The sequence below is a fragment of the Trichomycterus rosablanca genome, chromosome 24 (genome assembly GCF_030014385.1).
Source record: "Trichomycterus rosablanca isolate fTriRos1 chromosome 24, fTriRos1.hap1, whole genome shotgun sequence".
Lineage (NCBI taxonomy): Eukaryota > Metazoa > Chordata > Actinopteri > Siluriformes > Trichomycteridae > Trichomycterus > Trichomycterus rosablanca.
The window spans coordinates 19,416,951-19,427,993 of record NC_086011.1 but is presented as its reverse complement, the minus strand read 5'-3'; the positions used below and the strand labels follow the sequence as shown (position 1 = coordinate 19,427,993).

General features: G+C 40.9%; 1 protein-coding gene across 1 annotated transcript; it reads left to right on the top strand.

The window, feature by feature from the left end:
* Nucleotides 1–3,858: 3,858 nt before the first annotated feature.
* On the top strand, nucleotides 3,859–7,025 carry apobec2a (apolipoprotein B mRNA editing enzyme, catalytic polypeptide-like 2a). Its single transcript, XM_062986469.1, has 3 exons — nucleotides 3,859–4,037; nucleotides 5,380–5,923; nucleotides 6,333–7,025. Exons 1-2 carry the CDS (start codon nucleotides 3,859–3,861, stop codon nucleotides 5,915–5,917), a joined length of 717 nt encoding a protein of 238 aa, XP_062842539.1. The 3' UTR covers nucleotides 5,918–5,923; nucleotides 6,333–7,025.
* Nucleotides 7,026–11,043: the final 4,018 nt, after the last annotated feature.

Here is an 11,043-nt window from a genome sequence, read left to right as displayed (position 1 = left end):
CTTTTTAAAGCTTCTGAAGGAGGTGGGGCTCAGGTGAAGGGTGGGGCGGGGAATTCCACTGAATCAAGACATGACCACGCCCTCCCCCTCCCCCGTCCTCATCTCTATCTTTTCTGTCCTGCGCGGTCAGTGTTACAGGACAGAGGGGAACAAATCACACATAAAGGTGTAAATAAGAGTAGGTGGGTCTCTTGGTACAATGTGCTGCAGTAGCAGGAGGATTGGAGGGAATTAACATGATTCTGATTCTGACATGTTTGTTGTTTTTAAGTTGAATTATTAATAGTTTTTATTATTAGATCCACATTTATTACCTGATATAAAAAACATGTGCTGAACAACAGTGACTCCTACTGTTAGATCAAGGCATCAACATAACTAGAGACCTGTGCTAGTCTGCGACCCTCCTCAGCCTGCAGGGGTCACCAGAGTGCACAGGAGAATTAGGTATATCCAAACTGCATGCACAGATGGGGACATTTAGCAAGTGGACAAAGTGCCTTGTTTTGGGGCCCTGTTAGGACTTGATCCAGCAGCATTCTGCATTTTATCCACACAGAATTACAATGCAGGCAAGTAATGGTTAAGGGCCTCGCTCTGGGGCCCGACGCTTGAACACACACACACACACACACACACACACACACACACCAAAACAGTCATGTGTACACGTCAACAGAACTCAGTGTGTTTGCATTTGGGGTATGAAATCACTCCTGCCAATATTTACTGTAGACTCAGTGTGTGTCTGTGTGTGTGTGTGTGTGTGTGTGTGTGTGTGTGTGTGTGTGAAAAACAATGTTATGCAAACGTTAGCTGCCACTCCTGCAGTAAATCGAAACCTGTGATAAAACACACACACACACACACACACACACACACACACAGTACTCAGGTTGTGTGTATTGTTAGCTGTTATTATCGGGAGGTAATTTGATTCTGCACCACACTGTAATTAAAGCTGTGTGAATGAATTCAATATAAAGCTTCGATACCAACACACACACACACACACACGCACACACACACACACACACACAGTGAACTACACAAGTATGTGGACACCAGGTCACCAACGCCTGTTGCATCAAATCATGTTTTCAGCCGTAAACAAACGTTACACCAGGATTCAGCCTGGCTTCATGAAGAAAGGGTTTGGTGAGACAGAATTGGACTTGTGAGCTGGTGTGGGTGTGGTGTACTGGTCAGAGCTATACTGCTGATAACAGCACTGCTTCAGTTCCTGGGGTTTGAACCGCAGCCTGGGCTTACAAATACAGATGGTGCACAACATTACGGGGACACTCCACAGTTATTAACAGGTGTAATAAATCAATGGAAATGATCCATGATGCTTCCATGATGCAACAGTTTAGGGAAGGTCCTTTCTTGTTGCAGCATGAGTGAGCTCTATAAAGACATGAAGAAGCTCCAGCATCCTGCACCGAGCCCTGAGCTCAGCCACACTCAACAGCTCTGGGATGAACCGGAACGTACAAATGCTGGGCACAAATTCCCACACACAGACACACTCCAAAATCTTGTGAGAAGCTTCTTAGAAGCTGAAAAGGTCACACAGAGGTCATTTTACTTTAATACATCTATTCCAAAAGCTCATGGTCATGTGTCTGAATACGTTTGGCTGTAAAAGTGTAGCTGCAGTTCTTTGCTGTCAGTTTTTCAGTCTTTAATAAAAGAGCAACGAAAAACATCATGTCACCATGTTATCTCCCGGTTCTCACATTTTACAATTCGCTCTATTTTCAATCCCTCATTAGTGTTCAGGAATGCAGGAGGGTCAGTACCGTGTGTGTGTGTGTGTGTGTGTGTGTGTGTGTGTGTGTGTGATGAAGATAAATACACTTGTTCTGATGTCTAAAAATGACCTGTTCATTGCAGTTACTGGATTCTGTACAGCAGATTGTTGAGCAGCTGAAGTCTCGTAAATCACAACAATGAAAAACCTGCAGCAGTTTGTGTCCTGAGTTCCTTAAGCATTAAACAGTAGAAATGAATTGGGACGCTGATGGAACGCGGGGGGAAATACCCCCCCGTCCTGACTATTATATTTACATTTACATTTTCAGCATTTAGCAGACACTCTTATCCAGAGCGACTTACAGAAGTGCTTCTATAGTAAACATTTCACTTCTCAAGTTTAGGTAAACAACAGTCGAAGAACACAAATCTGCTAAAACCTGTTCTTTTTTTTTTTTTTATAAAAAAGATTGGAATAAAATGTTAGTAAATAAGTACAAGTCAGCCTAAGTGTTTAGTAAAAAGGTGGGTTTTTAATCGTTTTTTAAAGACAGCAAGAGACTCAGATGTTCGGACAGACAGAGGAAGTTCGTTCCACCATTTGGGCGCTAGAACAGAGAAGAGCCTTGATGCTTGTCTTCCTTTAGTCCTGGATGGAGGCTCAAGTCGAGCGAGGCTAGAGGCTCGGAGGTTGCGTGGTACAGAGCGGGGTTTGATTAGACCCCGAAGGTAGCTTGGGGCTGGTCCATTTTTGGCTTTGTAGGCGAGCGTCAGTGTTTTAAACTGAATGCGTGCAGCTACAGGAAGCCAGTGAAGAGAACGCAGCAGTGGGGTGATGTGGCAGTGTTTGGGCTGGTTAAAAACCAGACGGGCAGCTGCATTTTGAATGAGCTGTAAGGGTTTAATCGTGGACATGGGAGCTCCAGCCAGAAGGGAGTTGCAGTAGTCCAACCATGAGATTACAAGTGATTGCACCAGAATCTGAGTAGCTTCCCTGGAGAGAAATGGAAGAATCTTCCTGATGTTGTACAGGAGGAACCGACACGCTCTTGTCATGTTGGCTATATAAGGAGAGAATGTCAGCTGGTTATCAAGAACAACACCAAGACTTCTTACCTTATCAGATGGTCTGATCTGGGATTATAGTGTTACAGCATCAAATTCTAAACGTGTTTCTATTTACAAACCACAATGAAGTTGATCAGTGAAACATTATAAATCTTTTATTTCTACTTTTATCAGTTAAATAAAGATTTAAGAGAATGAAACACGTCACACATTTAATGTCAGTCTGTTGGTTTTTACTGCCACCCTGTGGTGATTGTGTGCTAATGCATGCTCCGTCAATCTGCTGATATTAGCTCGTATTACTGTATTTTTATCTCATTTAATGCACATTTTTACAGTCCAGATTGAAAAAAGTTTGTAAACCCGCGTATTAAACCTTATTAGGAATGGTTTATATCAGGGGTTCATCATTTTCCTGTCACAGTAACACGACATTAATGTTTTCGCTGTGCTATCGGCTAGGTTTCCATTGTAATTGTTTGGTCCAAAATATCTCAGTGTCCAACTGTGCTGTCAGGCTTTCTTTAGTTTTTAATTGCCAATTTCATCTGAATAGAGTTTTAAATTGATTTCTTTTAATGTCTTCATCGTTTCAGACCTGGTCAGGTGAGGGACGATGTCTGTGTTCATGTTGTGTGATGGCGAGTTTTATTTATTTATGTATTTTTGCAGTTTCTTGTCAGTTTAAATAAAACACAAACATGACTGGAGGCTGGTGGTGACTTTGTGGTCAGTGTGGATACACTGAGCAGTCCAGATCTTTAGTGATATTGGTCTGTGTTTACTATAGTGAGAACATGAACTGCAGCAAACGCCAGAGAGTTTTATAGTGTCCATCAGGTACTTTTTATACATCATTCATGTATCTCTGTGTGTGTGTGTGTGTGTGTGTGTGTGTGTCTGGGGGTAAGTGTTGTATCGGTTATCACTTCTACAGTCCTTTTAATAGCACACACAGCAGCTGCACACACACACACACACTCAGGGTTATAAATACTGAGGGTGTCGGTTCAGGCTCACACACATTCAGTCATGGCAGATCAGCGCAGCAGCAGTGTGAGACTCAGGAAGGACAAAGTGATGGAGAAGCAGGAGAAGAAGGTGGAGAAGAACCCCACTGAAGATGCAGTGAACGGAGATGAAGCTGCTGCCATCAACGGTGCCACAGAGCAGGAGAATCAGGAGCTGCCACCGTTTGAGATCATTACAGGGTGAGAACACGGTGTGAATAAGTTCAGAGACTGAGAGAAGTGTAGAACAGGTCAGGGTTCCTGAGCTCCAGCGCTGAAACATTTCAGACCTGATGAACTCATGAGCCTCTTAACTTCGTCAAGATACACGGGCATTTAGAAACACTTGTTTGGGAAGCAGGGGTGGGTTAGTAGTTAAGGCCCTGGACTATTAATCAGAGGCTTATAGGTTTGGGCCACATCACAGCCAAGTCCGGAAAGACCAGTTTGTGTGTAAATTGCACATCTGAATGCAATAGCTTTCCAGGTGCATTGGGAGATTTTAGTAAGGGGTCTTTTAGCACCTCTTGTTGACCCTGTGTCCTGTTTCCAGAAGCTATGCAGGACTAGTTTTAAGTTAAAGGTTAAAATCTTTATTTTAAAACCATGCCTTCTTTCTATGCCTTTTGAATCTGAAGCTTGGAGTACCAGGCACACATCATAATCACGCTAAAACTCACGATTTTGGGTGATGAGTGACGGATGCCGGTGCGCTCCAGCTGAGAGGGGGGTATTCTCCTAGCTGAAGATTTGGAAAGGTTGAGTGGTTTAATTTTGGCTCTGTGAGGGTCATAAAGGGCAGCTGGAAAAACCCCAGCAGTGTGTGTGTGTGTGTGTGTGTGTGTGTGTGAGGAGTAGTCTAAAGCTAACATTAGATTTAGACTCTTAGTATTTGATGAGTGATGCATATTCAGTCTGCTATATCAGTGTGTGTGTGTGCGCAGTATGTATATATAGCTTGTAGATTAGCTCTGGTATTTCTAACCATCAGCAGGTCAAGGAGCTACTTTCCATTCATACAAACAGTCAGCTGAGATTCTGTTCAGTTTATCTTCTGTGTAATTAAACCGTGGGTGGAAATTAATCTCAGTTTTTTGGGTGTGTATTAATTAGGAAATAGTAAACGAGGGTGAGCGTGTCATGGTGATTAACAACACGGCTTTGATTTAATCACAGACTCGAGCTGAAGGCAGGTTTTATAGATCAGGGTGATGTGATTAACAATAACACACCAGCTCCAGTGTTTTATGGGTTTTATATTCAGACTAATGGGCTCAAACCCAGGTCTCTGCAGCCTTGTCAGGCAAGTGTCACCATTTTCACCTGCAACAGCGACCCCTAGTGTCTGGAGGTTTCAGCACAGTTTGACTCTTTAAAGTTTAAACCGCTGCTTGTGGCTTGTGGAAAGAAGAGCATTCACAGGTGTCATTTTACAATGTTCAGTTTAATAACTCTGAACCCTGAGTGCTAACACTGGTAATGGTCACTGTGCATGTCAGTAAAGGTTAGTGCATTACTAACTGCCCTGTTCCCTCTTCCCCAGGGACCGAATCGATCCGTTCTTCTTTAAGTTCCAGTTTAAGAACGTGGAATACTCGTCAGGCAGGAACAAAACCTTCCTCTGTTACCTGGTGAATGAGGTGCGCGGTGCCGGTGACGAGGCTATACTGCGGGGTTTTGTGGAGGACGAGCACGGTGCCGGTGATCACGCCGAGGACGCCTTCTTCAACCTGGTACTGCCGAACTACAACCGCTCCTTCAGCTACAACCTCACCTGGTATGTGTCGTCCAGCCCGTGCCCCGTGTGTGCCATCAAGTTAGCCGAGCTGCTGCGAGAACGTAAGAACCTGCGCCTCACCATCTTCTCGGCCCGCCTCTTTCAGTGGGAGGAGCCTGAGGTGAGGGCGGGGCTGAAGGTGCTGTCGGAGGCGGGGTGTAAACTTCGTGTGATGAAGCCGCTGGATTTCTCGTACACGTGGGAGACCTTCGTGGAGCACGACGGACTGCGATTCGAACCGTGGGACGACTGTCAGGAGAACTACGAGTACTACCAGGAAAAACTCGCCGAAATTCTGGAGTGAGCACAAGTAAGGAGGAAACACACACACACTCACACACACACTAGTAATATGCTGCATTACCTATTAAAATTTGACTGTCACCACCAGAGCTTGAACAGGAGCCCAACAGTTACACTCAATATTTCACACAACCATAAATAATGTAGCACCAATAAGAATATAAGTGTGGATCAGTCGTAAATTGAAAGTGTATCAGATAGCATGAAAAAAACATGCTGGCTGAGTATTAACATACCCTTATTAAGAATCAGAATCAGAATCACTTTATTAACTTGTAATTTGTAGGAAAAAAATTATATTTATGTTATTGGTCAAGTGTCCTCATACTTTAGGCCTTATAGTCTGAGGTACATATCAACATAAACATGTTACATGTGTTTATTCATTCTATATTCTTTTACTTTTACTTTCTCAGGATTGGACTGGACTTGGATTTGCAGACCACAGAATCACAAGTTCCCAGTGTGTGTGTGTGTGAGAGAGTGTGTGTGTGTGTGAGAGTGTGTGTGTGTGTGTGTGTGTGTGTGTGTGTGTGAGTGTGTGTGAGTGTGTGTGTGTCCATCTGAAAGATTTCATTTTGTACCTTTTAATTTCACTCAGAAAACCATCAAGTGTTTTATAATATAAAAAGATCAAATATTAAGATCTTATTGCTGTGATATGTTGAATTTTATTTGTACTGATTTGTCTGCACAGATGATGAAATATTGTTTTATATTCAGTTTCACTACCTCTGAATTTCACTTCTGTTTACCGCACGTGTACATGAGCAGCTCAGTATCATTACTGTACATGTTATTATAGGTTACAGTGTTATCAGTACTGAAGAGGAGGCGACTCGTTCTCCTGGAGCTGGGTTTATTCTTCAGACTCACATCTGATGCTGCTTCCTCAGACTCTTCCAAAGAAACGACCTCAGCAGACATGTTCCTTACTCAGGCACGGTTCGGTTCTCCTGTATGGAACACTGTATGTAGTTACTGAGGGAAATGTCAGCTGCTATGGTGCTAGCTTTATATTACAGTAAATATATAAAATTTTTAAAGCAGTTATGTTTAATGCACATCACTTCACTCAGACTGATTATTCTTATTCTCATTTTACAATGAAACAGACTTTATAAAAAATAAAACATTTTATAAATTGTGGCTTATTTGTAATTTTGTTTAAATTTCAGTAAATATTGTGTTTGGGGTCCGTAAGAGCTCTATAATAAAAATGTTGTAAACAAGTGTTTTTAAAGTAATAAAGCAAAAACACAGAGATTAAATAAGAAAGCGGTACATATATAGAGAAAACAACAACAGGAAACTGTGACCAAATATGGAACAGAGGCGATAAATCAGCAGGAACCTACGACCATATAAGGAAACTTTAGATTCAAACCTGACAAAAGGTGTCAGGTGGTGCCGGGTTAATGAGGTGACAACAACCATACAACAACCATTCACACACACACACACACACACAGTTCATGGTGATATTTAATTTTCATACATTTATACATTCCTAATAAAAGAAAACATACCACCTCATACACAAACAATGATTTAAATCTCAATATATTTTATTATTTTTAATAAGTTATTAAGTTATTATAATTGGTCAGTCACAGGTAAATCATTTGTGCACATATAATTTTTACTGCATGTGCAGGAGCTAAATATATTCATACTGTCGTTCAGAACAAAATGATGAAGCTTTTTCACTTTGCACTTGTGCTGATGTTCTGTGATCAGAAGGTGAGAGCAGCGTTTAAAACACCTGTTGTGCAACAGCTGTATAATTGTGTAGTGTTTAGGGTCATCTCACTGGTTTATGTACTTCTATTATTATTGGTATAAAGTGGTGGTGTGTGTTTCTTTCTCTTACATTGTGTATTTTAAGTGGAGTTTGGTGTAAATGTTCTATAGCTGGTGTAGTTTGGTGTAACGAGGTGTAGTTTACTGTAGTTTGGTGTAACGAGGTGTAGTTTGGTGTAGTTTGGTGTAACGAGGTGTAGTTTACTGTAGTTTGGTGTAACGAGGTGTAGTTTACTGTAGTTTGGTGTAACGAGGTGTAGTTTACTGTAGTTTGGTGTAACGAGGTGTAGTTTACTGTAGTTTGGTGTAACGAGGTGTAGTTTGGTGTAGTTGGCTTGGTGTTATTTCTTGGCAGTAATACGAGGTCTGTACATGTCACTCAGCAGCATCTGTAGCGCCCCCCAGTGTACAGTGCTGTCCCTCACAGGCTGGTATCTCACAGCATCTTCATAAGCATCATCACCACCTTCACCACCATCATCATTATGATTATTACTGGTGGAGACAGACCGGGTCTGTGCTGTATGAAGCCTCTCAATAGCACTGGAGAGCCAAATCAGCCTCTTCAGACTCTGAATGGAGCGGCCGCGGTCATGGAGGAACTGATGTTCTGTTACCGCACGCCTTCAGAAAGACAAAATCAGACCTGCTTCAGCTCTCATTCACTTTATACACTTAAAAATCACACAGCTCACACAGATTTACATGTATAATAAATATCAAGTAAATCTGTCAATTCATAGAATAAAATGAATTAAAATCTAAATCATGCAGTTATTTCAGAAATTATTTATGAGAGCTGATGTTATCACCACTGCTGTATTATTGTACTTAGATTTACCCCTGAAGTTATACTAAACCAACCTCCAAATGATATAGTAATATTATATTACAATTATATACTAAACAATATTATATACAGTATGTTTACACATGTGATTTTACACTCATGAGAGACTGTAGTTCTATTTACAGCACAAGTGACTGTTTAAGTCTCTCTGATTAGATGATTAAAACAAACACCTTAAATTAAACTGTTAACTGTTAGTATTTTTATAACTATTTGAGAAATTTTGTAAGCATAGAACAAGACTTTAAGTGCACAATTTCTGTGGTAGGTTAATGTTTAAATCTGTTTTTATTCACTGCTGAAATTTACAAAGAAAACTTGCATGCAACATTTTATCTCTAATATTTTACATTTAGTAAATAAACAGTCACGGTGCATTAAAACATGCAGAGGTTTGTTTACTGTAGATGTGTTATTATCAATGAAATGTAGGATTTGACCAGACTGTGTATCTAACACACACACACACACACACACACAGAACCCAGACAGTGTTCAGCAGACAGAGAAGGATGTACGGACCTGTCGTTCTTCTGGCAGTGAGAGATAGTTAGTATAACTAGCAGAACCACACTAACAAGTAACCAGCTTTGTCCTTTCTGCATCATCTGCATATAACACACACACACACACACCAAAGTTAGAGAAGCTCTACTGAATTAAACATGCACTTTATTTGTAAAATGTTCTGGATAAAACTTTGTGAGTGACTGAAGCAGTTAAAATAAATATTTAGATTATAGTGTGTGTGTGTGTGTGTGTGTGTGTGCTCACCCTCTGTGTGTCTGTGGTTCAGGTGTGATGGTCCGTCAGCTCTCACAGTCTCACTCGTCACCTCACTCAGTGTGTGTGTGTCACCGTAATGACTTTTATACACAACCGTGACACACTCACATTACATCACACACTTCAGTTTAGAATGAAGCAAACACACACACACACACACACACACACACACACACACACACACACACACATCAGGCCCCATGACAACACCAATTAGATGCACAATAGGAGTTAAAGTTGGACTTCTCTCTTAATTACTAAGTTCAGGGATTTCTGACAAGTCCATTCCTAACAGATAATCTTTTATTCTAGTATTCATTTTCATGTTTAACCACCACTTTATCCTGGTCAGGGTTGCAGTGGATTCAGTTTCCCTGTAATTTCCTGGTCACAATGCAGTAATAGAGTACCCGGGACCGGATGTCTATCCATTGCAGGACCATTTAGCTACTTCTGCCCTTTAATATTACATCAACATAACAGAGTTTTATTAATGTGATATTACACATGAATGGTTAAAATACTGGACTAGTAATCAGAAGGTTGCTGGTTTAAACCCCAATACAGCAAAGTTGTTATTGTTGTACCCCTGACTCTCAACTCTCAATAACAATTTAAGTCCACAATACTATATAATAACTAAAAATCAAATCATGCTATGATTGCTCATATCTGGGACCTGTCGATGTGAATCACCCCTCTCGTTTCGGGTTTGTACCTCCGGTGCACTTTGTATTGATCTCAGATTAATTGTAGTGCAATAGAAGTTTCTATTTGAAGCTTCATCTCATCAACATTCTTCACTCTGAGTGATGTGAGACTCGTTACCAGGTCTGATGCACCATCCATTAAAACTGAAGAACTGAATCATCACCGTAGAAACACTTAATACAACTGGTTTCTGTCTGTAAGAAATGCAGGTTAGTGTATGTGTGTGTGTGTGTGTGTGTGTGTGCTCATTATACATTTACGCTGAATTCCTCTGCATTAGCATTTAGCTCAGATAGCAACCAGCTCATCCAGAGAGGAAATGGTCAGAGCAACATTAAGACCACATGTCCAGAAAAGGGAAGTTTTGTAAAATGAATTAAAAAATAAAACCTGTGATTTGTAATTTCACTTTATAAACCTATAAAAAGTTTCATTAACGTAAAGGCTGATGGAACACAGGGGGAAACACGCCTTTGGTCCAACTTTTTGGAGTCTGTTACAGCATCAAATTTTTAACGTGTTTCTATTTACAAACTACAATGAAGCTGATCAGGGAAACATTGATCAGACGTGTACATTTCAATGACTTTGTTTGTATTTTGAGACCATCTGATGACATTCTGGATGATTCTTTTTGTCTTTGGCCCAGAGAACAAGTTTCAACGTGGACTCATCTAAACACAGCACGTTTCCACTGTCCTCCAGTCCATCTGAGACGAGCTTGGGCTCAGAGATCCTACTGAATATTTTGGGAAGGTCAAAGGAAACTGTAGTAACCAGAAGAAACACACATGGACTCTGGGAGAGGAATTCATCACTGAAAGTCTGAATGTGAGGACTGAACCCAGATTCCAGGTCCCATGTTGGTTTCTGCCTAAAGTCACCAAAAATGCCAACAAATGATCGAAACTGCAAACCTGTATTTTAGAATCAATCATCTAGATCAGTGGTTCTTAACCAGGAAACCTTAGTGAGCT

What these genes read in the sequence shown, in the direction of transcription:
- apobec2a (XM_062986469.1), top strand. Translation starts at nt 3,859, where the DNA reads ATGGCAGATCAGCGCAGCAGCAGTGTGAGACTCAGGAAGGACAAAGTG. An exon ending in CCGTTTGAGATCATTACAGG is followed by an intron (nt 4,038 to 5,379) that starts GTGAGAACACGG and finishes CCTCTTCCCCAG; the next exon opens with GGACCGAATCGATCCGTTCT.